Source organism: Mixophyes fleayi, chromosome 1, assembly GCF_038048845.1.
Source record: "Mixophyes fleayi isolate aMixFle1 chromosome 1, aMixFle1.hap1, whole genome shotgun sequence".
NCBI lineage: Eukaryota > Metazoa > Chordata > Amphibia > Anura > Limnodynastidae > Mixophyes > Mixophyes fleayi.
In genome coordinates, this window is record NC_134402.1 from 454,800,887 (window position 1) to 454,827,628 (window position 26,742).

The 26,742-nt window shown below is 39.9% G+C and overlaps 1 protein-coding gene across 1 annotated transcript; it reads right to left on the reverse strand.

Moving 5' to 3' along the window:
* Positions 1–376: 376 nt before the first annotated feature.
* LOC142110135 (uncharacterized) lies at positions 377–22,409 on the reverse strand. Its single transcript, XM_075193751.1, has 9 exons — positions 22,355–22,409; positions 12,022–12,089; positions 5,493–5,861; positions 5,338–5,400; positions 3,996–4,412; positions 3,841–3,903; positions 3,517–3,662; positions 1,685–1,811; positions 377–823 (listed from the first exon to the last, which is right to left on the reverse strand). The coding sequence occupies exons 2-9, from the start codon at positions 12,074–12,076 to the stop codon at positions 744–746; spliced, it is 1,320 nt and encodes a 439-aa protein (XP_075049852.1). The 5' UTR covers positions 12,077–12,089; positions 22,355–22,409; the 3' UTR covers positions 377–743.
* Positions 22,410–26,742: the final 4,333 nt, after the last annotated feature.

Sequence of the window (26,742 nt, forward strand, 5' to 3'; positions counted from 1 at the left end):
TGCACCTCCTATAACAGCCACTGTATAATTATGTCACTGGTTGGTGGCTGTAGATGGAAGCAGCGGGGCAATCCTCAAGGTGGCAAAACATGATGGATTTTTTCTTGACATTTCACAAATGATTGAAGTATTGAGTGAGTTCCATGTGACAGAGTAACCAATGCAAATTTATCTAGAAGACAGTCAGTGTGCCTACAATCACCTACTACCCAATATGAAATGTCCTTGCCAGAACAAGTATTCAGATTATTGGAGCACAAATAGTACTGAAATTAACAAAATAAGTTAAGGCAATGACATCATACAATACTTACAGCAAAAATGTTGTTTTAAAAAGTCCTGCATTCACATTATTAACTACTTTATTTGACTGTAATTGATTAGAGAAAGTCCAGAGTTTTATTTAGATCAAACCTGGCACAGAGAATTGACAGATTTTATACTTTTAAGACATCAAATTTCACATGATTGACTGATATCAAAAGTGATAGAAAGCGTACAGTACATTCCTCCACCCCCAGAGAAAGACCGCTTCATATGCATAAAATGGTGATGCCCCAACACCATTCATTAAGAGATAGGCCGGACAGTAGCGAGGCTCCGAATCATCAGGCAGATTCTGAAATAAGCATTTTGGAAAAAATAGACATATTCTGATTCATCTCTTCTGGGAAAGAAACCCACAACAGATACAGCAAGATCCGTAGGGCCAGTGTCTATGGGCATGGAGTTTATTCCATGTCTTACAGACCAAACACATGAGGTTCCACCTTAGATTTCAGCAATTTATTTCCGGCTTTGACTGACTTGTCCAAGGAGGAGCCTGCAGAAATAAAGATTAAATAAAACAAATTATAGAATGTTTTGGTTTTACATCTATAAAAAATTCCCCTAAAAAGCAAAAGGATAAAAAGAAAAAAAAGTGAGGGATCAAGATCATCAAACCGCACACCTCAACCTACTGGTTTATATTATGCTTTAACTATGGACCATATTATTAGTTAAATTAAACCACTGTGTCACCTCCTGGTTTATTTAATCTGAAGTTGGTGAGAAGCGGCATTTTGAGATCCTAATTTTTCAGCTGCAATAAGAAGAAACAAGTCTACAAATCTATGTGCAATAAAGCTCTGAAGAAGATAAGTGGAGGCCAAAGTATATACATTAAAGTTGGTTTTCCATCATCTCCTGAATAATAATAAGTTTTGTTGGACCAAAGACACCGTATCATTTCTCACAGATTTATGCTGATCTTTATGACACTCAACAAGCTCTTGATCTTGATCTCCAAGATGACCTGCATAGATGTCAGAGCAGTCAGACAAACAGTACCCATGTCCTAGAACCTCTACGCTTCCTCTTCCACCCCGGCCATATCAGGCTTTGGGCACCTCCTTAGTGTTGGCACCATGCAGGAAGACCTGGTCAATCTTCCTAGTCTCTTAAAGCTGCATCAGTGGTTAAATCATTTAAAGTTATGGTCCAAACTATAGATGTCCAGTCATCAAGCATTTGAGTCAAAGGGTTTATTGCCATTTAACCGGCATGCTATTATTTAGGAGCGACACTCCAACTCCGGCTAACATTATCCAACTGGCCATTGATATTGACACACCTATGGGCAACATAGATGATATTGTGGTTTATCTGGGCCTGTTTCAGCTGCTGTTTCCTTACTCCTTACCCGCTTTAGACTTTATCACGGAGACCGCCTTCCCCTCGGGTAACTCCCACTCAGCTTTTTTCTCCAGATGGTTGTGGTGAAGCCAGATCACAGCCAGCAGCGTTGCCCACACCGATGGGTCCACTTCCTAGAGAAGAAGAGAGATATCGTTCAATTTTATTTTCCCGCTAACCTATAAGATTAATTTCCTCTGTCCGAGGTGAAAAAGGTGATTTCTTATTATGGATAGCATAGGTAAATGAAAAACTAAACCAATCACTTTTCATAACTATTTACCAATATTTTATCACAGAGGCAGATGAGCGATACTCAGCGGCCACAGCGAAGGGTATCCTGAGCGAGGAGCAATGCAGAGCTCCAGAGATTCCTGCTCTGCTCTACTAAGGTGCCAGCTGCAAGCGGGGAGCTGTATACCCAGATTTAATTTTCTACTATTAAAAAACTAAACAAAGCAAACAAAAGAACCCCTATACATAAAAATATAGCGGTATATATTTTTGCTATATGAAAGTATTATCTACTCCCCAGAAAATAAAATCCCCACATATTTTATAGAAACCTGTACTGAAAAAAAAATAAAATGTTTTTCTCAGTACATTTATTTGTTTAAGGCAGGGTTTCCCAAACCCAGTCCTCAGGGCTCCCCAACAGTGCAGGTTTTCCGGATTACATGTGACATAATTAGGACCACCTGTGGATCTGTTACAATGTGTCAGTCAGTAATGAAGACACCTGTGCTCCAGCAAGGAGATATGGAAAACCTGCACTGTTGGGGAGTCCTGAGGACTGGGTTTGGGAAACCCTGGTTTAAGGCCATCCTGAAATAAACGTAAGAAACTCTAAACAGAACAGGCATCTCTGCTTAAAAACAGTAGTATTTGACTTTGCACTAGACGTATGTGGATGCTAACACCCCATGAGAGAGTAGTGATGTGGATTGACAGCGTTAGTAGTAAAAGATATTCAACAATGCAGGCGCTGTGATAACTTGTAACAAAGGGCAAACCCAGCAGCTGATATTTCCAATATATAAAATACAAAGATCGAATAACAAACAGTGTTGTAGAGTGCAGCACACAGATGCATTCTAATTTAATGTGTACAGTCTTCTGCCAAGTACCTGGTAATGTATAACTTACAACAGAATTAACCTTTACTCAGAATAGACAGGCTCGACATAAATCCATACATTTTTTAAATCACTAAAATCATAGAAATACTGAAATAATTAGAAAGCACAACTAATAAATCCGTTGTTACTCTTCTATATGTCGCTGAGTAATCTTAATATCATTACATATTATCATGCGAATGATGTGGGTTAGAAGACTAGGTGGATATTAAAGGTTTGAAGTATGTTTGCTTGGTAATGATAAGGGAGTGCTGAAAGATGAAAGTATGAAGGGTTCCTAATCAGGATAGGAACAAAATCTCTTCCAGTGGCACTCAGCATTGCAAGAGCACTTTTGCAGGTAGCGGGGCTGCTTGGTTTGCAATGATTGGGGACTATATGGCTGAAGCTGCATTGTCTAGGGCTGAAGTGAGTATTTTGTTGTAGAAAGAGGCAGCCTGATCAGGGCAGGACAGTGTAGTCATGGGACAAAGTTAGATGTTTTAGAGACAATGAGAAGTGAATTGGGTCGAGTATTTAGGTGAATGTGTGTGGATTTGAGTGCAGGAAGGGGGCATAAGGTAAGGTGAGGTTGAAGTAAAGGAGTTTGTGGTTGGAGAGAAGGAATACCAAGTTAAAGAAATTAGAGATGAAGCAGAAATGGGAGAGGGCAAGGTCAAGTGTCCATCAGCCCTTAAATTACTTGTGTCATTTATGTTACCGAATCATTACGGTGTTCTTGGAAATCTTCTGAAACTCCCAGAATCGATACAAATTCTGAACTGGGGTCCCAAGAGCCATCCTCCTTCTGCAGAGAAATCAGCTTGGAGAAATCTGAGGTCTCCACCTTCTCAGGAGTGAGGTTTTCTGTTACATGATAACAAGTTATGATTATCAGTCAATTATATCCCACCAGCATATTCTTAAGTGATTTGAATGAGAAGTTAAGACAGAACTGTGTGACTTATTCAAAGCAAAAAGGGACTAATTAATCCACCATGAACTATTGTTTTTATAACAGGGTCCCTAAGTGTTGATTTCTCACCAGCAGGGGTCTCCGTTTCCTTGGGCTGTTCACTAGATGAAGCAGAAGAGTCAACAGCAGGTTCTGAAATAAGAGCACAAGGTGACCACAAGTGTTACTTCAATATCTACTTTACACAAATAACAGAACTATATAGGTCTGTGCAATGTTCTCACCTTCACTCTTACCACTTGTCGCCACGTCACTGGCTCCTGTTGCCACCTCTCCGGCATCTGTTGCCACCTCACCATCTTCTACCACTACCTCTATGTTTACTTCTGTTGGCGCTTTCGGAGCTGGCCATTTACAAACTGCTATTTCCGGTTTAAAATCTGGCGGTTCACAAACTTCTATTTGTGGTTCAGAAGGTGGCGCTTCACAAACTTTTGTTGCCACCTCACCAGCTTCTACTTCTATGGGCGCTTCTGGAGCTTGAAATGTACAAATTGCTATTTTTGGCGACTCTTCACAAACTTCTGTTGCCAGCTCACCAGCTTCTACCACTACTTCTACTTCTATGGGCGCTTCTGGAGCTTGAAATGTACAAATTGCTATTTTTGGCGACTCTTCACAAACTTCAGGAGTGAGGTTTTCTGTTTAATGATAACAAGTTATGATTATCAGTCAATTATATCCCACCAACATATTCTTAAGTGATTGGAATGAGAAGTTAAAAAAAATCAAATAGTAAACAAAACAAGCAAACTACTAAAGCAACACCTTAGATATACAAAGACTCTACACTAGCAATAGAGTGACAGGAGAACAACCAACCTTACATGATAATGACTTGCTTCCACATTAATTCGGTGCACGCACCACAAAGAGATATAGGCTACTGGCTATGACTAATGACTGAGAGCTATATTCTTACCATTCATTCCTACTTTAGTAGAGCAGAGGAATCTGATGCCAAGTCCAATGTAATGCCAAAATTACTGTACTATAGCCCATTAACAATGGTTCTACATTCGGCAGTCCAGAGGAATCAAATGTGTGTTCTGCTTTGTAACATAATTTATGGCCTATTTATGGAAATTATCACCACCACAGCTATCTATGCTGGCGTAGCCACATTATTGCTATCCTTCAATGTCACCATACAGGGGCTATGAAAATGTGCCATAATTTTCTGCATATTTTCTTAGCATCTTTTCATCATTCCTATATAGCTTTATGGGGGCAGTTATAGCCAATACAATTGGGGTTATAATCTCCTGTAACCCTGTTAGTATATAGAACAAAGTGCAAAACTGTTTATTGATAAATAGACCCGAAAATTTTAATTCTTGAATAATACCCTGAGCCAACTTGACCCTGACAAGCTTATAAAGACAATTTCTGGGGATCCTGGTAAAATATCTGCAGTGTTATTAGGATAGAGTGAGATGCTAAGATATTCAGCAACACAGAGCTCATAAGACAGAACTGTGTGACTTATTCAAAGCAAAAAGGGACTAATTAATCCACCATGAACTATTGTTTTTATAACAGGGCCCCTATGTGTTGATTTCTCACCAGCAGGGGTCTCAGGTTCTTTGGGCTGTTCACTAGATGAAACAGAAGAGTCAACAGCAGGTTCTGAAATAAGAGCACAAGGTGACCACAAGTGTTACTTCAATATCTACTTTACACAAATAACAGAACTATATAGGTCTGTGCAATGTTCTCACCTTCACTCTTACCACTTGTCGCCACGTCACTGGCTCCTGTTGCCACCTCACCAGCTTCTACCACTACCTCTACGTTTACTTCTGTTGGCGCTTGTGGAGCTGCCCATTTGCAAACTGCTATTTCCGGTTTAAAATCTGGCGGTTCACAAACTGCTATTTCCGGTTCAGGAGCTGGCGCTTCACAAACTGCTATTTCCGGTTCTTTTACTGCCTCACCGGTACCATTTAGAACCTCAGCAGCGCCACTGGGAACCTCACCGGCTCCTGTCTCGACTTCACCAGTGCTATTCACCGCTTCAGCAGTTCCTGACGCCACCTCAGTGGCTTCTCCGCCTGGCTGTTCAGAGGAATCCACGTTAGGATCTGTGTCTAGAGAAAGAAAAAGCCAAGATTCACCATCCTGGAATAAAAGGTCCAACCACCCCCTTCCAGTTACCCTGCTCTGATCATTAGACATTGCAGGACTCTTTGTATTGGGGAACAGCAGGTAAGTATGATTTGTTATTCTATCAATCTCACATAATTGCACCTAAATCTTTGTTTTAGGTGGAATTAAAGAAATAGAAGAACACAGACCCGAGCACAGAACCTAGGGGTACTCCAACGGAGACGTTTCCCTTCTCTGAATGGACCCCATTTACTACTATTCTCTGTTGTCTATCCTTCAACCAACCCCAAGTTTAATTGTTCATCACCATCAGTAATTTGTAGGGCACCATAGACAGATGCAATTGACAGAACAAATCACATAGCATACAGAACAATTCAGCATATGACCATGACAAAAAGAAACAAGAAAGATGGAGAGTAGACAGACATGATACACTTGTAGAGACAGGGCCGGCTAACACAATGGACTTTCTGGGCTACAGCTCAAGGGCTTTGGGCAAATCTGATGCTATTAGCTGACCTGCTGCCAGTGCTTAGATCTATTCCATCGTCACTATTTCAACCTGCCTTGGCTGCCATATCAAGGCTGCTAGCAGGACCCCCACCATGCACAATAAGTCCATTTACAATACCTTTGTATCCGCATTCTTCAGGAAATATTTTATATACATCATGTTCCAGATCTCATTTTAACCCTTTGAAAGGTATACACAATGAGTCTCAGGTGAAATAGCTCACTTACCAAATATTTAGGGGACTTTAACAATGTTCTTCCAATGTAATACAAATTTATTAAGCTTTATTTTTCCAAACGTGATAAATTAGCTTTCGAATACAATTTTCTGATTTCAGGGACGGTCTCGATCACAGTCATTTAATATGTATGTGAAATGTATATTTTAGTTGCTATGAAACTCCCTGGATACTTAAAGTTTAAACAAGGAATTCAATAGATTTGATCACACCTTGCTTCTATATTAAAGCATTTTCCAAATAACTGTTTTCCCCTGCTACATCCAGATGGACTTTTTTGAGTGTACTTGAAGTGCTTTAATACATTGGGGCTGAGGAGGGGGGGGGGGTCATGTGTGTTATGAGGAGGGGGGGGGGGATAAAAGTCACTTGGCAAATGGGGGCCTCAGAGTACCCGTAACCCAGGAGCCTACAATGTCTTAATCTGGCCGTGGGTAGAGGACCTGGCCCATGAGAAGTTACATTCCAGAGGCAGTGGAAAGGGAGAGTCAATAGGATTTAAGAGGACATTAAGCTTAGAAATCTAGGCAGGTAGAGGAGGAATAGGAGGCTAAACAGTGGGATGAAATGATGATAGGGCAGATTGAAGTAGTGAAGAATATCGGGCAGGGAGGATGGGGCAGCTGGGGAACAAGAGAGGAGAGGTAGGATAAGAAGAAAGAGAGAGTGTGGAGAGACATGAAAAGCAGTCATGCTGGTAGTGGTATGTTGTAATACAGGTCACTAACAGAGCTGACAAACCTCCCAGTTTAATTTTTGACTGAATTTCTGATGCTAGAGGATCTCAAACTGGGCGATACTTTGCTGTTTGTGATCAGAGCATTTCCTTTGCTCTCTGAACAGGTATGTTAGAGAATTTAGACTGGGCCAAGGGCGGATGTGAATGATTAAACATTTTCTGTAAAACGCTGCATAATTTCTTTGGCACCATGTAAATAAAGGGGGAAGCAAGCATCGCTTCTACTGGGGCAGTTTATTAATGAAAGCCAACAACTCTGGATGAGTGAGACACTTTAAACATGGCCTCAATGAGTGGAAAATTGTTAATTGATTTTCTGAGTTCTTCAGGTACCCCAAATAATATTCAAAATTGATATTTCAGATAGTCCAGTTCACACTTTAACTTTCTTTTGGGGGTGTTGGCTATTTCCACTTTAAGCTTCTGCTGTGTTTATAAATACTCCATATGCTAAAATTCAGAGCTTTATAGCTCGATTGTCACTTGTCTGCGTCACTTGACTAGCAAAGATTAGTTTCCCACAATCCCATGATCTCACGTCATCGCTTGACTCCCAGGTAATGATTACCTCACTACACATGAGTGATGGTTACTCACATGGACCTGGGACTAGAACACATGTCCCTTGCACAAGGAAGCAAATTCCTACACGCAATCCTAAATTTGGTGAGTGTATTATATTTGATCACAAATTTACGTCATGAGTTATAAATAGTACACAGTATACTATTTTTTAGGGGTCCTTCTGCACAGATTTCTTACTATATTGAGGTCTTCAGAGGGCTGATTTGAGAGCTTCATCCGTCCTGGCAGAGATTTAAAGGACTCTCTAACACAATATTTTTCATAGTACACTGGGATTTTGTCACTCTCATAATTTGTCCTGTCCGTCCTCGGAAGACATTCCTAGAAATCTAATGAGGTGTGCAGGGATTGTAATAGTGTCATACAGTTGCCAATTTTGGATTTTTGGATTTTGCAGCATTCTCCAGGGGGGGTGATACATATGTTCGACAATTACATGATCAACATTTAATTAGTCAACACCATAATATAGGCAGGGTTGTAAAGTCAACAATAATAACATTGACAGTATTATTAAGTTGACAATTCAAATGTAAACAGTATTATTAGGTCGACAATTTGAATGAAGACAGTGTTATTTGGTAGACAGTAATACCCCTAATCCTAACGCTATCTCTAACTCTAACCATGTAATACTGTCGGCATTTGACTTGTCGGCCCTATAATACTGTTGACCTAATGTTTTTGACTTTCTTAATGTCAAGCAAATGAATGTCTAGCGTCGACTTCATACCCACCAAGGCAGTAATGGAGCAGACAATAGCTGTCAGCTCACAAAAATAAATTGATGTATCCTCTACATCCTTTAGAATAAATTGTTGTGTTTGTGATTGAAACCTATCAACAGGTGGATTGATCATACTCTCGGGAGCATCCTCCACTGGTTTTGTAGAGTCTTTGTTGTTGTAAGAGAGGAGATGACCCAGACTGTAGACACTAAAGTTGAGCCTCTTCCATCCAGACTTTAAAATCTCTTGCTCTATCTTCTTATGTTATCCCCTTATGTAGTCTACATACACATACAGCCGATAAATATGTCCGAGGTGCCTCAAAAAAGGATCACTTTCACTTCACAGTAATCTCTAGCTTTCTTCAACACAGGACAAGCTGAATGGTGCACTTCTATTCTCTAATTATGTGGATCTGCTGGATTCACATTGTGCCTTCACCGCAGAGAAAAAGGAACAGAGGACAAAGGAGCCTTCCCAGTATTTTATGCTTTATTTAAAACTTTATATCATAGCTAAAATGTACTTACATTTACAATATAATATATATATATATATATATATATATATATATATATATATATATATATATATATATATATATATATAATCATGCATATCCTATTATCCCCTTGAAGTTTGACAATCAGTCCCAGGAATTCATCTGTAATGACCACTTGTTTAATACATACAAATTGGGGAAAGAAGTTTATCTCCACAATTCTCCACCAACATGTTTCAACCCTTATTGGATGTTTTTCAAGGCGGTGGGGATATGAACGAAACACAAATTACTTACCTTTATTTTCATTAATTATACCAGAACCTTCAATCACTTGTGTGGCTTTTTGGTATACTTAATCAAAGTACAATGCAGCAATTCAAGATTGTATTACACCGACATTGTCCAAACCTCCAAATCATTACAGCTGGGATTAATTATCTTATGGATATGTGTTACAAAGATAACCGCACTAAGTTTGTCAAAGATATCTATAATCAATAACCCCTATATTACTGAACATTCATTAGTTCCTGAATTAATCTATTATCTTAAATAGATGGTGCACCCTTACACTGATAGTTTAGGAGTATCGAACAGAGAAAAAAGAGAGTGTATATAGGGGCACTCCGGGGTATGGAGTGTTAAAAATTACGTTTTATTGGTATTCATTAAAAATGTAGTATCTGGATACAACTAGCGAAAATATTAACATAAATACAAAGTGAGGAAAGTGAAAATAAAATTGCAGTTTCTACTGCAAGTCGCTTGTATTCTCACTGAAATTATTAGAATGATAAGTATTAATATAACAGTATTGGCTGCTGTAATGATAAGTTACACACACATCCTTGAGGTCATAGCAGGATAAGACCCTAATGATAATTGATACTTCGGATGGTAAAGAGTATTAATAATACCTTAGTTATAATATCTTAATTATTGTTGCACAATATCTCTCAGGTGTTAACTCTCTGTAATTAATAGCGTAGATTACAAATGATCGTGCATACCTAAATTTAATCTGTGATCCTATTTTATAAAATTGTGCACAATATAGTACTTCTATGCTGGCAATAGGATCGTCTATGATAGGGTCAAAGCAATTACTGCCCCGATAGACTAACCGATCTCTGTGACCACAGAGAGTTGTCTGAAGCAGTCAAAAAATGTCTATTAGAGCCATGATTATCTGGTGTCCTGAAATTGCTATATAGAAAATGTACTTTGTTTGGAGTGGGGATGAAAAAAGTTTAAATAAATTCTCTGATCTCCTTCATCATAACTGCTACAAAATAGAAGTTTACAAAAATGTTATCAAGTCCAGAAATTGAAATTCTTATATTCCTGCTCAATGCCACCACCCTAGGAATTGGTTAGTCAGTTCAGAAGGTTAAGAATAAACCACTCTAAAGGGCAGATTTTCCATGCACAACCAGAACTCAGCAGTATTTAATGAAAAGTTATAATAAACAAAGGTCAGAAAAATATTTGGAGAAGGTTAGTCCTATTGAGAGGAAGGAACTTTTAGATTTGAAAAGTAAAAATATAAGAGAATATGACCTTGCTTTTATAACTCTGTTTAATCAACATAAAACCATTGAACATATCTTCAAAAAACACTGAGGAATCCTTTTGAAAGACCAAGTTTTAAAGAATCTTATACCAAAAGCTTCAAAATTCATATATTGTAGAGCCCCCAGCTTAAAAAAATCATCTAGTTAGAAGTGCTTATCTAGATTATCCAAAGATAAATAGAATTAAGTACAGTTTTCTTTAGGTGGAACCTTTGTAAAGCATTTAGGATCTCCCCAAATAATAGATAGCAATAATATATAAAGAATTAATGAGTGTACGTTTAATTACTATAAAACATCATGTAATAGTTGTATAGTGGGATTGCCATTTATCTGTTGGAGTGCCAATGTGGTAAGATATATGTAAGAAACTATCTACCCTCATAAAACACAGGTGATGTAGGTTCTGGGTCAAATAGTGGAACAGAAGGTATTTATATCATGTCGTGTACCCGCCTTGAAAAAGATGCGATACAGGTTGAAACACGTTGGTGGATTATCTTGCAAATAAACGTTTTTGCCCAAACTTGTATGAAATACACAACAGTTGCAACTTTCTGAATCTCTGAGACATACACTTCTTTTGCCTGTGATTGATACGCTGCATTAATGCATCCACACAGTAGAGGCAACTTCATGGGGATTCTAAGATATATTTGTTTCATATAAATGTTATAAATGTGGGTGCAAAATTTTAGCTGCAATAAAAAGTTTTAAATACAGGATAATATACAAGGGTAGCGCCTTTGTCCTTTCCCCCTTACTCCAATGTGAAGCCACAAAGAATCAGAGCAGATCCACATCACTACAGAGAATAGAAGTGCACCATTCAGCTTGTCCTGTGTTGCAGAAAGCAGGAGATTACTGTGAAGTGAAAGTGATCCTTCATTTAAACACCTTTCAAATATTCATCTCCTGTATGTACACTAAATAATGGAATAACAATAAGAATAAGAAACTAAAACAAGAGAATTTAAAGTATAGATGGAAGAGATTCAACTTACAGATTGAAAAGATCAGTGTTGATTGTAATTATTTTGCTTTATTTATCCAGTGATTGGACTGTATCAGTTTAAGAGATACTAATGATTTGCATTCCTTCACATCCTTTGAGAAGTTAAATATTATAGGAGTAATTATTCCTGCACTTTTATTCCACATCATTTTATTATTATCTAAACAACCATTCCTAATACCACATATCTGTTACAGCAAAAAAGGAGGGAGATTGATATTTAGTGACAAGAAGACTCACATTTCTTGTATCCCTCCGGCAGATAATCTCCGCATTCTGCAATCGCATCCGACATGTTTCCAGTAGATCTGCAAGAAAATCAATTAATTGCACCTGATTGTTCCTGTGTGGTGAGAGAAAGCTTCTGTGACTCAATATCTATGTCTAGACCTCAATTAATCTAAACGAAATCCTTAGTACAATCACTTATATCCATTTATGTCCCAACACACCAGCATGGTGCAAATGAGAATCGACAGAAAAGATTTGACGTGGTTTATGTCAAATAAAGCTTTCATAGCAGGTCATGTGCTATAAGTGACATCGCTATGGTCACTGATTACATCACTGGGTAACAGAAAGTGAAGAGGGAAGAGAGTCGAGTAGACTATTCCTGATCTGACACACCTCAATAACTACTGGCTAATATTGGGGGATGTCCATTCAATAGTAGCTAAGATACTTCCACCAAGAGAATGACTGCTCCAGTAGTGACAACTTGAAGGTCTGGAGGTTAGGAGAAGGCATTGCTGTATGAGGGAGGGAATTCCACAGAGTGGGTGCAGTGCCAAAACCAGGAATGGGCGCAAGCAATGAGTGAGGATGGGCAGAATGCAAGGATTTGTGTTGGGATGTATTTAGAGATATATGAAGAGATGTATATTATTGCCATCTTGGTAATGGCGTTGTATATTAGATGTATTTTATATTGGAAACCAATGTAGAGAATGACAGAACAGAGCAGCACTAGAAGAACTTTTATGAGGAAAATTAGTTTGGCTGTTGCATTCAAATGGTTTGTATGAATGGACGTCTGGTTAAGGGAAGACCAGTAGGAAAAGTATTACAATAGGCTATGTGAGCATTTATTGTTGTGCTGTTGACAGAAATAGAGGTGTTAGATTGATAGCTTCTTTTAACTGGAGGAATGATTATTATCTCAGTTTTTGATAGACTGAGTTTGTGGTTGAAAGAGGACATAGTAACATAGTAACATAGTAACATAGTAACATAGTAACATAGTTGATGAGGTTGAAAAAAGACACCAGTCCATCAAGTTCAACCTATTTTGGATCTCCTGCGATCCTGCACTTATATTTGAAATTAATCCAGAGTAAGCAACCACCAATCTGTTTCAATTTTGAAAATCCCCCCAGACTCAATATTGCAATTCAATTTTCACCCTATATCCACTACTATCCTTTATTTTAAATTAACGGTCGTATCCCTGGATACACCTTTCCGCTAAAAATTTGTCTAACCCTTTCTTAAACATATCTATTGAATCTGCCATCACAACCTTCCCTGGCAATGAATTCCATATCTTGACTGCCCTTACTGTAAAGAACCCCTTCCTTTGCTGGTTGTGAAATATCCTCTCCTCTAACCTTAGGGGATGACCACGTGTCCTGTGTATGGTCCTTGGGGTAAAAAGTTCCCATGAAAGCTCTCCGTATTGACCCCTAATGTATTTGTACATAGTAATCATATCTCCCCTTAGACGCCTCTTTTCTAAAGTAAACATGCCTAAACTGGCTAACCTTTCCTCATAACTTAATGACTCTATACCCTTTATCAATTTTGTCGCCCTTCTCTGAACCCTTTCTAGTTCCAAATTATCTTTTTTATAGAGTGGTGCCCAGAACTGTACTGCATATTCAAGATGAGGTCTTACCAACGATTTATACAGTGGCAAAATTACACTGTCTTCCCTTGCATCTATGCCCCTTTTTATGCATGCCAATACTTTGTTTGCCCTTGCAGCTGCTGCTTGACATTGAGCACTATTGCTAAGTCTACTGTCTACGAGCACTCCCAAATCCTTTTCCATTATAGATTCTCCTAAATTAATTCCATTTAATTTATAGATTGCGTTCTTGTTTTTGATCCCTGAATGCATAACCTTACATTTATCTGTGTTAAACCTCATATTCCATTTGGCCGCCCAATCCTCCAGTTTATTTAAGTCCCTCTGTAGAGAAGCTACATCTTGCTCTGATTTTATTACCTTACAGAGTTTAGTGTCATCTGCAAAAATAGAAACTTTACTCTCTAAACCATCACCAAGGTCATTAATAAATATATTAAAAAGGAGTGGTCCCAGCACGGAACCTTGAGGTACTCCACTTAAGACTTTTGACCAATTAGAAAATGTTCCATTTATCACAACTCTCTGTTCCCTATTCTCTAACCAGTTTTCGATCCAAGTACAAATTTTGATTCCTAGACCCAGTTCCCTTATTTTGTAAACCAACCTCTTGTGTGGCACTGTATCAAAGGCCTTTGCAAAATCTAAGTAGACCACATCTACTGTCCTGCCCTGGTCTAAGTTCCCACTAACTTCCTCGTAGAAACTAATTAGATTAGTTTGACATGACCTATCCCTCACATATCCATGTTGATTCCCACTAATAATTTTATTGCGTAGCAAGTAATCCTGAATACTGTCCCTTAAAATACCTTCCAGTAGTTTCCCCACTATTGATGTCAGGCTTACAGGTCTATAATTCTCTGATTGTGATCTCGTCCCCTTTTTAAACAACGGCACCACATCTGCTATTCGCCAATCCCTTGGTACTGAGCCTGATGAGATTGAATCTCTGAAAATTAAGAATAGCGGTCTAGCTATTTCCGAGTTTAACTCCATAAGGACCCTTGGGTATATGCCATCTGGACCTGGAGCTTTATTTATCTTAATATTCTTCAGTCGCCTTTGGACTTCTTCCTCTGACAACCAAGTATTAATTAATGGCATGGTTTCATTTCCATTTTTATGTATTACTCCTGCCATTTGTTCCTCTCTGGTAAATACTGAAGAAAAGAACGTGTTTAATACCTCAGCTTTTTCCTTAGTATCATTTATCAATTCACCCATCTCACTTCTTAGGGGTCCTATATTATCTTTTTTAATCCTTTTGCCATTTATATACTTAAAAAACTTTTTGGGGTTTGTCTTACTTTCTTTTGCAATGTGCCTTTCATTTTCTAATTTAGCCAATCTAATTTCCTTTTTGCATGTTTTATTACATTCCTTGTACCTATGGAAGGACTCCTCTGACCCTTCAGACTTAAACAATTTAAATGCACGCTTCTTCCTTTGCATTTCTTCCCTTACCTTTTTATTTAGCCACATTGGTTTAGACTTAATTCTTTTACATTTATTTCCCATAGGAATGAACTTATACGTGTATGCTTCCAACAACATTTTAAAGACAGCCCACATTTCTTCCGTATTTTTTCCTTCAAAGGCTTTGTCCCAGTCTATGCTCTTTATAGACTCCTTTAGCATATTAAAATTTGCCTTTTTAAAGTTTAAAGTCCTAGTTGATCCCTTATACTGTTGTTTCTGGAAACTAATTTCAAATGAGACCATATTATGATCACTGTTTCCCAAGTGCTCCTTTACCTGAATATTTGATATTACGTCTACATTGTTTGTTATTACTAGGTCCAGTATAGTCCGATTCCTAGTTGGTTCCTCTACTAATTGGGACATGTAATGGTCTTTTAGCGTGCTCAGAAACCTATTTCCCCTAGCTGTACCGCAGGTCTCAGTACTCCAATCAGTATCCGGATAATTAAAATCCCCCATAAGTAAAATTTGACCTAGTTGTGTAGCCTTTTCAATTTGCTGTAGAATAGAAGTTGGGCTTCCTCAATCGTACTAATATCTGGTGGTTTATAGCATATCCCTATCAGAAACTTCTCTGAACTTTTTCCTCCGCTGGATATTTCCACCCACAATGCCTCTATATTATCACCAATATTCTCGTATATAACTTCCTGAATACTTGGTTTTAATTCTGGCTTAATATAAAGACATACTCCTCCTCCCCTTTTATTTACCCTATCCCTCCTGAAGAGAGAATAGCCTTCCAAGTTGACTGCCCAGTCATGTGTATCATCCCACCAGGTCTCAGTAATACCTATAATATCATACTGCTCATTCATTGCTACTAGTTCTAACTCCCCCATTTTACCTGTCAGGCTTCTTGCATTTGCAAGCATACACTTAAGTCTATTGCCTCCCTTAGGTATTTCTTTTTGCTTTAAAAAGGGCCGCTCCTTATCGGCTATGCTTCCCTTTCCCCCTTCTCCACCCCCTTTACTCTTGTTAAATTCCTCCTTACTACTCTCAATGTCTATCCCATAAATACTTGCTTGCCCCTCCCCCCCAGAGCCTAGTTTAAAATCTCCTCCAACCTTCTAACCATCCTCTCCCCTAGCACTGCAGCCCCCTCCTCATTCAGGTGCAATCCATCACGACAATAAAGATGGCAACTGACCGAGAAATCAGCCCAGTGCTCTAAGAATCCAAAACCCTCCTTCTTACACCAATCTTTTAGCCACGCATTAACCTCCCTAATCTCCCGCTGTTTCCCTGGACTAGCGCGTGGCACAGGTAGTATTTCCGAATATACTACCTTGGATGTCCTTGCCTTAAGTTTGCGACCTATGTCCCTGAAATCATTCTTTAGGACACCCCTTCTTCCTCTAACTCGGTCATTGGTGCCAACATGCACCAAAACCGCTGGGTCATTCCCAGCCCCTCCCAACAATCTGTCCACCCGATCCGCAATATGCCGAGCCCGAGCACCTGTGCTGGAGAGACCATTCCCCTGGTTGCTAGAGGAAGCAGTCTCATCCAACTCTACCAATTCTGAACTGCCTTCCCCAGTATCTTCATCCAATCTGGCAAATCTGCTGGGATTGCCTAGCTCAGAACTGGCCTGCCTCTTCCTCCCTCTGCTACCCCTAGTAGGACATCCCAGATGAAATGGCAGAAAGACATTCAGCAATGCAGCAATGCAGTCCAAAACAGATGATGAAAGATAGATACATTTGGGTGTTATCCGCATAGAAATTTTGATGAAGTCCAAAATAACTTATTCGTTCTCTAAGGGTAGTGGTATAAATAGAGAAGAGCAGAGGGCCTAGGTCAGAGCCTTGTGGTACTTCACCTGACAGAGGAAGCAGAAAGAAGTTGGATTCAGGGAAATTAACACGGAAGGAGTGGTTTGATAATTAGGATGAGAACCAGGATGGAACAGTGTTTTGTAGACCTAAGGAATATATCGTTTGCATTAAAAGTGAGTGTTCAGCGTCAAATGCAGCAGAGAAGTCCACGAGAATTACAATCGACTAATGTAACTTATGGCTCACAGCACTGAGGTCATGAGTTCAATTCCCGACCATGGCCTTATCTGTGTGGAGTTTGTATGTTCCCTGTTTATGCGTGGGTTTCCTCCGGGTGCTCCGGTTTCCTCCCACACTCCAAAAACATACTGGTAGGTTAATTGGCTGCTAACAAATTGACCCTAGTCTTTGTGTGTATGTGTGTGTCTGTGTGTATGTATATTAGGGAATTTAGACTGTTTGCCCCAATGGGGCAGGGACTGATGTGAGTGAGTTCTCTGTACAGCGCTGCGGAATTAGTGGCGCTCTATAAATACATGGTGATGATGATTATGATGATAAAATCATCACCTTAGTCAGAACAGTATCTGGAGTGTTGGTAGTTAAATCCTGACTGAAACTTGCATCACACAAACAAGAATCAAGTAGATTGTGTGACGCAAGTTTTGGCAAGCCTCTCAAGAGCTTGGAGGTACATGGGAGTTTATAAAGGTCAAGATAATCAGCGAGGGTCTGGGTTAGAATATTTTTTGTTAGAATTACATTAATAAACATACCCTTGTATAATTATGTAAATATACCAGTGGATAGAGATTATAGATGTCAATAGCGATGGGCTGAACACAAAGATAGCAATCGGCCAATTTGTGAGGGAATATGGTTGAGCGGACAACTAGTAGAATGGCTCTAGTGATTCGATCTTAATTTGTGGGATCAAGTTGTTGCTCAGATGAAAAGGATATTCATCTGGTCAATCTTCTCCTTAATGTGGGAAACACAATCTTGGGCAGTGATGGTAGTCGGAGGGGCTGGTGTGGTTGATTGTAAAATGTTTAAATGTATTAAAGTGGATTCTGGGTTACACACCTGAGTGGAGGTGAGAGATTGGAAATATATTTTTCTGTAGTGGCCAGATCATTTCAGCCATGTTTGTGCTTTGAGTTTGTTTAAGGCTTAGAGGTTATGGGTGGAGGTTAGTTTGTTATGGATAGAGCATGTATTCCAAAAGGCGCAATAATAGGATTTTGAAAGTAATGAAAGGCAGGTGCTCTGTTTGAAGCTCTCTGGATTACTATTGTGTGCTGAATCAGAATAAAATGTATGGTAGTTGTGGGGTAGGCAGGAGGGTGTGGATCTGGATTTAGGGATATATCACAAGCTGCTAGAAGCAGACGGATTGAGAGGTGAAAAATTATTATTGTAAGCTTTAAAAGATCTGTTTATGTGATGACAGGTCAAGAATTACAGTTAAAGAACAAATAGGAAAGGAGAATTAATTAAAGGGGAGTGAAATAGTGAGGGCAATATGTATGAAGGGTAAAGGCTAACACAATGGAAGGATAGAATGTTGGGTAAACATTTTGGGATTAAAGAGCAAATGGCAATCAACTAATCTAAATTAAATTAAAGAGAGAAATAAAATCAGCAAGTTACATTGTCCGGGGCAGTGAATGGAGAAGTGCACTTTCTGTATGTGTTTGATGAAGATTGTTGCTGATTGATCTGAGATAATATTCCCCATTTGTCCTACTCTGTTGTTTAATTGATTTCCCAGCACTTTGTAAGACTGTTACTTAGGAAGGAAATCATAGCATACTTCCATGCTGTCACAATATGAAGGGTTTGTCCCGCTATCCTGACCTTCTGCATTGTAGCTCTGATTTTTGGAGTTCTGACCTATTCACTGGTGGTTTGCATGGCAGAGCATGGGAGGTTTTAGGGTGGTGAGGGGAGTGGTGACCTAGCATTTCAGAAGTACCAAGCACTCCCCCGGGTGTGGTCAGTACCCCAGTGTGATGTCCCTGTGCCACACTGTGAAGAACTATTACTTAAATTCAATATTCGCAAATCTTGGTTGGTGTGTCCTAGTGTGCAGCTCAGCATATACTGTAACTCTATTTACAAAATCAGCCACGTGATTTGTCGGCTGATTAAATGGACATATGTGCTGAGGGTTAGACTTGATAACAAAAGTTTAACACAGGTAATTAGATGCTGACAAATTGCAGATACATATGGTGAAAATACAAGGATTACAGTCAACTGAGGTCAGTGGCGGATCCAGACACTTGCTGCCGACGGCTGCACAGTATGTGCAGGTCCGTCCAGCCGTGACAGGCAGAGACAGTGTGCTGCCCGGCTGCTCTGACTGTGTTTAAAACACAATCGGAGCAGCCGGGCAGCACACTATCCCTGCCTGTCACGGCTGGACGGACCTGCACATAGTGTGCAGCTGTCAGCAGCCTAAGATGTTAGAAGGGGGCGGAGCCTAAATCCCCCCCCCCCCCCTATCTTGCCCCGGGTACAGCATTTTTCTAGATCCGCCCCTGACTGAGGTACAAGAAAACACAGGGTTTTATCTATATCATCATCTATGTATAAGAGAATTTGAGAGGGCTGACATGCAGGTAACCTCATTAATAAAGGGAAAGGAATGGGTAGAGTAGAAAAAAAATTATAAAATCCAGGTTTGTTTAGTTTGGAAAAGGACACCTTAAAAAGATGATTCGATATGAGGAACATGTCACATTGCCATCGAAAGCTACCTCAGGAACCAGTGCAGCCATTTCTTGGTCGTCTCCCTATGCGCTGTGGACGCAGCCTTGGCAAAAGCTGGTGCTTCCTGCGCAGTCCGGCGTGAACTAAAAGTACACTTCTACTCCCTAGGGGGGGTGACCATGTAGATCAATAGGCGGCTCAGATGGGTCCGTGAATGGACGTATGGGATCGAGGACCCAACCACCCCCACCATCATCACCAGTGCCCGACAGCCACCCCTGACTGGCCATTTCTCAGAGGAGTGAGATGCCAACCATAGAAACAGCGTTGCTTGGATTGTAATTCCATATTGTACTTGTAATTTTTCAGAAATGTTAGTCCATGAATAAAACTGAGAGAGACACCAACCAATTCACTCCACTGTATAGTGTGAGCAGGTTTGGGCTGACAACACTGAAGAACAAATTCTGACAGCAAAATGTGCAAAGTTTCAGTCAAGTGCTGAACGAGGCAAATATCTCATGAACAGTTTTGAAGTTTCACACATTTCTAGAGGTCATGTAATTAATTTGTATGAATATGTTTGAGGTCAATAGAAAGATTAGTCTAGCAGACTTTTCATACCAAGGGCCATGCAGAGGACAGGGGGTAAGTGCAAGAAAGAAGGTCTCACCTTTAGCATAGGGAGGGGTTCTTTAAAGTAAGGGGGTAATTGGGCTGTGATATTCCCTACAGCATGAGGTGGTGATGGCAAGTTCAAAAATGTAAAAGTGGATCCCAGCCTTTCTTACAGGAAATTATATCTCATTTACAGTTAGGAGTAAGGCAAAAAAAAAATCAGCAAATTTGCCTGTTTGGCAAAACTATGTTGCACTGCGGAGAGGCAGAGGCCAATTCCAAATGTTAGGACAGATTGGTGGGTATATTTACTAAACTGCTGGTTTGAAAAAGTGGAGATCAGATTCTAGTTATCATTTATTTAGTACATTCTACAAAATGACAGCTAGAATTGGATTGGTTGCTATAGGCAATATAGGCAGTTTAGTAAATATACCCCTTAGAGTTGGAAAGGGTCATGTGCTGCAGTGTAAAAGTAAAGCTGTCCAGTATGTATGTGCTACATGCAACAGTAGCCCTGCAATAAAATAAACAAATGTATTTGCACCATTTGCATTGAAACTGGATTTGTCCAGGAGTAAATTTGCATCATTTATTTTTGCTTTTCTCCGAACGCATTATGGGGAAGATTGATCCAGGGAATTTATCAGACAGACATTGGGGGTTCTGTTTGTCCCTCATCTGGATCAACACAATCGGAATTTCTAAAAGCGTCAACTTCATAGACCGGTGATTTTCTTTCAACCTTACTAAATAATTACTTTCCAACTATATTTTGTATTTTACAGGAATGCCTTCCCCACTCTCCAAATATAAGGATATATTTTACAAGTATACATGCAGTTTGTATAACGTTTAACCTAAAATCATAAGGAATGCAGATATAAATGGTTCCAATACAAGCAAATCAAGATTCCCCCCAAATAAAGATGCTTAATCAAACATTGGGTGAGTGAAATGCATTGTGAAAGATAATAGATTCAGAGGAAAAAGAAATTACAGCTCCACATGCCAAATTATTCTACCCACAAACAAAACTAAGTAACAGTTAAAGTTTCTTATCAAGAAAACAGAGCTGAATTTAAATCTAAAGTAAAGATGGATCAGCTTCCTGTATATTCCATTGAACATTCTCAGCAGATACTGTTTTCTACAATCATGCTGTTCATATAGATGGGTGTGTCGGGTATTTGGGTCAGCTTGCAATATAGAGACTGCTGGACATTTCAGTAAGGAACTATTATTAAGAATAATGCAATGCTTAACTGTGACAAAGTTTTATTATATGTGTCTAAATTAATTACATTACTGTATCATGCTTATTTTATTACTAGTAACTGATATAGTGGAGCACGCTTATTTTAATGCAAATTTATGCTGCTTAATTATATATACTAATATAACAATCTTTGTTTTATCATAAGACCGTACCGTGGTTTATTGATGAGCAAAATTCTTGACGTAAGTTATATAGGTATTATAAGTGAGCAGATGTAACTTATTTTTCTGTTTTTCCAGTACAAACAAACCCTTCATAAATAGAAAATGTTTCAAACCACATGCTGATGTCACATGTAAAACAGAATGTATGCTTCATTTAATCATGTCATGTTACTGTGTGCATGCATGTTGTATCCTGCAGTCTACTCTCTGCACAGCCTTCAGCCTGGACGTTACAGAACCGTTACATAGAGGACTCTATAGGATGTAATGGCTTAAATATTCCCTTGCCAGGGAGCACAGCTTTAGGGTTGATGGTAAATATATTTGACAAAGCATATGCTAACAATACTAATAAGATGTCTGCTTAACCAGAAGAGCTCACACTTTATAATGATAAATATGTAACAATGAATATAGACAGTCTGTTATACTTTTACACAAATAAATATAAGGTAAGCAGTACAGTTATAACATTTTAAAGTCATACCCATTTAGTGTGCTGGTTTTACAGAATAATTGTGACAGAGTAGATCTTAAATCTGTGACTGTGTCCAGGTCTCAGATTGCCTCTGAGGATCCTGATGCTGGATTCCAGGGTAGTTACAGTCCAATAACTGACCTATCCACACCCCCCTCTGATAGCACACAGTGGCCTTACCTTAGCTGCTGCTCTGGAGCTGCTGTGAGAATGGATGTGTCTTTGGATGCTCTATAAGGACTGTGAGGGGGAGTGTTTGCACAGTACAGCTGATCATATTGTTAGCTGGGTGTGTCAGAGAAGTGTGCCCTGCAGCGATTATACTGCCCTACCTCGGGCAAAACTTAATCCCTGTTCACAGGGTTGATCATGAGCTGAATTCCAAGAAATATGTGGTTTGATGTTCAGTGACTGTCCAAGAACTGGGGGTATTGATGTATCACTGAATGTGATTTCTTCCTACATCTAAAAGCAATTGGGAGAAGTTTTAGCAATAAGATACTGTGAGTGCAGCTCAGGCTATAAAGCATATCAATCCGTCCTTATTCTAACGGTATACCATGGTGTGTCTGCTGAATACAGTGCACACACAAATATCCCTGGTGTGTTCTCATATATTCCTCAGTCATATGTGTCACAATCCATACGCACAGCCACTAGTGTAGCTAAGACTCAATCCCAGAGTTGTAAAAGCTGATAACTGAGACTGGTAGCGCAGAATAGGAGGTTGGAGAGGCAACTCTAAGCAAGAGTGCATGGAATAACCAGGACAAGCCAGAGGCAAGCGATGGTAGTCTGTTAGAAGGCGAGAGCAGTTCAGAAGTACAAACGAAGAGGTCAGGGGAAATCAGAAAACAAGTGAAGTCCAGGAAACAAACAAAGGGTCAAAACAGTTAATCAAGCAGTAATTCCCAGAACATGGAGCAGGTTCTGCTTTTGCAAGGTACGGATGCAATAACCGGCAGGGAGGCTAAGCATTTTAAACTAAAGAGAGTCAACCAGAGGAAGAGGAAGAATGCACTTGCCCATGCCTGTATAGTCACATGTGCTCTGGCTGTCTGTTAACAGCCAGGGCGAAAGTATGCCCAGGAGTCCGGTTACCCCTGCATTGGCAAGGGATGAGGAGACAGGTTGTGATGTCCGGGGTGCCTGGGCAACAACAAGGACACGGCAGCCTTAGAAAACACTCGAACCATTGCAGGAGAGCACGACTGCTCGTGACAGTACCCACCACCACCATGGAGAGGTTAAGGAACCCCTACATCCTAACTTCCCAGGGAACTGTTTTAAGAATTCCCTTTTTAGCCTTTCAGCATCCAAATGCTTCTGTGGAATCCATGACCTTTCCTCCGGGTCATATCCCTTCTAATGGACTAAGAAAGGCACTTTTTTGGAGTCTAGTATTTTCTCAACTATGAATTCACAATATCCATCAACCTTGACCGCAGACGGTCTACCGAACAATGAGATCTGAACTTGTTGGATGGAATACAGAGTTTTAGAAAAGAGCAGTGGAAGTTGCTGGGTATAATTAGTGAGCTAGGAAGTCTCACCCTGAAGGCCACGGTATTCACTTGTTTAGTGATTACAAAAGGCCCAGTGAACCTAGTTCCTAACTTCCTACAAGGCTGTCGAAGCTAGACTTTATCGCCCACTTTGAAGGCAAAACTCCTGCGGTGTCAATCGAACACTGATAGGAGGCATGACACAAAGTGGATTTTCTTCAAAATAATTTTAAGGAGAGAAGCCGTGTGACGCACCTCAGGAAGATTGGTAGAAGTGATGGCAGATAAAGATTTGGCACTAGGCAGAAAAATGAGGATTAGTTAGTGAAAGTATGACAGACATTGTGATAAGCAAATTCCTCCCAAAGTAGTAATGCTGCCCTGTCATTATGAAACGTAAAATTAGAGAAACTGTTTCAAGGAATGGTTGACACTCTCTGTCTGCCTGTTGGACTTCCAGATGGTATGCAGAGGAAAGATTGACATTAATACCAAGCAAGGTACAAAAGATCTCCAAAATTGTGCAAAACTGGGATCCTCAGTCTGAGACAATGTTGACAGGTAGGCTGTGGAGACGGAACACATGCTGGCCAATGTTTGGGCACTAGAAAGCTTGGCAAGAGGAATGAAGTGGGCCATTTTTGCTAAAGTGATCTATCACTACCCAGTTGGTATTATTACATGTGGTACATGGTAAGTTACAAAAAAGTCCATTGAGATGTGGGTCCAAATCTGTCACGAAAATGTAAGGACTGTAAATCAACTGGTTGGAAGGAATACTCCTGAAAGATCTGTTTCTGGCGCATATCTCACACGAGAAAACAAATTTCTTGTTGTCCACGGCAGGAGTTAAGTCTCTTCAGGCACTGACATCTGAAGCATCAACTTCGACAATGAATGGTATCTCTGGATCTGGATTATGGCATGTGGACATGTGCCAAGGTGAAGGCTTGTTTCAGAATTCTGAAGGCTTCTATTGCTTGAGGTGGCCAATTGGAGGGGTCAGCCCCTTTTTTGGTCAAGGCGGTAATCTGAGCCACCAGGACAGAGAAGAAGCAGATGTGCCTCCTATAATATTTAGCAAATCCCAGGAAACTTTGCCTTTAGGTTAGTTGGAAGTATCCAATCCAAGAGGCCTGAACTTTACTAGAGTCCATAGAGAAACCTTGGGAAGAGATGACATTCCCTACGAAGGTGACCTTTTTAACCTCAAACCCACACTTCTCAAGTTTAGTGAATAGGTGCTCTTTGAGTTTAAGGAAAACCTCTTTGACGTGTAATCTGTGCTGCACTAAAGACCAGGAGTAAGTCCGGATGTCATCCAAGTACACAACAACAAACCTGCCCAGAAAATCCTGGAGGACATCGTTAATCGAGTCCTGAAAAACAGCTGGGGCATTACAGAAACCATAAGGCATGATCAGATATTAGTAGTGACCCAACTGGGTGTTGAAAGCGGTCTTCCACTTGAAGCCATTTCTTATCCGAATGAAGTTGTATGCAGGGCCGGATTAAGGGAATGGAGGCCCCTGGGCTAAGGGGGCCTCCATTCCCCCGTGAGGCCCCCCCCCCGTGATCCGAGCTGCCAGCGCCCCCCCCCCCCCCCCCCCGGCACTTACCTCCTTCCCCGGCGTGCTGTACGCTTTTTACTGAGGAGATCTCATGAGAGTGAGACTCACGAGATCTCCTCAGTAAGGAGACTACAGCGTGCCGGGGGCGCCCCCGGCCGATCAATACTGCTGCTGAGCACTTTCAAGGGCCCCCTAGATGCCATAGGCCCCTGGGCTGTAGCCCAGTTAGCCCTATGGTTAATCCGGCCCTGGTTGTATGCCCCATTGAGATCAATTTTGTAGAAGATGGTGGCCTTGATTAGTTGGTCAAAGAGGACAGAGATAAGATGCAGCAGATAGGTATTTGAAGAAGATTTGTGCAGGAACAAGAAAGGAATTTTTGGAGGAGATGAACTGTAGACCTAGATGGATATCCTAGTTATCCACTAAGCCTGATCTTTTACCTACTTTATAGGGCAGGAAGGAACCAAGTGACCCTTGTTGCCACAGTATAAGCAAAGGCCTAAGGAACGTCTCCTGGACCACTTCTCAGAAGAGAATCTATAGGCCACCAGCTGCATAGTTCCAGATGTGTCCACTGAAACAGGAAGAGGTAAATTTAAACAGCAGGATTCTCTTTCCACTCTCCTTTCTTTAAACTATCTATCAATTTCAAAGGCGAACTGCATGAGCGGCTCCAAAGAAACCGGTGTTGGGTTTTGAACAAGCGAGTCCTTAATCTGGTCAGACTGTCCTAGGCGGAATTTAATTCGGAGAGCAGAGTCATTCCATTCACTTAAAGACAAGGGGCCTGATTCATTAAGGATCTTAAATTAAGAAGTTACTTATTTAAGTCTCCTGGACAAAACCATGTTTCAATGCAAGGGGTGCAGATTAGTTTTCTGTTTTGCACATAAGTTAAATACTGACTGTTTTTTTCATGTAGCACACAAATATATATATAATGACTTTAAATTATAGAGTACAAATAAGCTATCAAGTATTTGTGTGTTACATAAAAAAGCAGGCAGTATTTAACTTATGTGCAATTCAGAATTCTAAATTGCACCCCTTGCATTGTAACATGGTTTTGTCCAGGAGACTGAAATAAGAAACTTCTTAATTTAAGATCCTTAATGAATCAGGCCCAAGAACTCCTAGGCGCTAGTGGAAATTGATAAGGTGTATTTTATATATCAATATGTCTACAGGGATTACCTGTGTATAAAAATCAAAAAGTTTAATATGAAATATACAGTGTATTACACATATATATGTTCCGGTCAGAACACCAATGTATCATATACCATGCTAAAAAAAAAGTAATATCCTACTTCAAATAAAGTGCACACTATATTATCTATGTTTCTTAAAAAAAATCAGTTTTCTGAAAAAAAAGGTGGATATATGATAAAAATATGATAAGATTTGGAACTTGTAATCGTCTCTAAGTCTGTCCAATTTCCAGTGCAAATGACGTAAATATCACAAGTCAGGCAAATGAAACAGATAA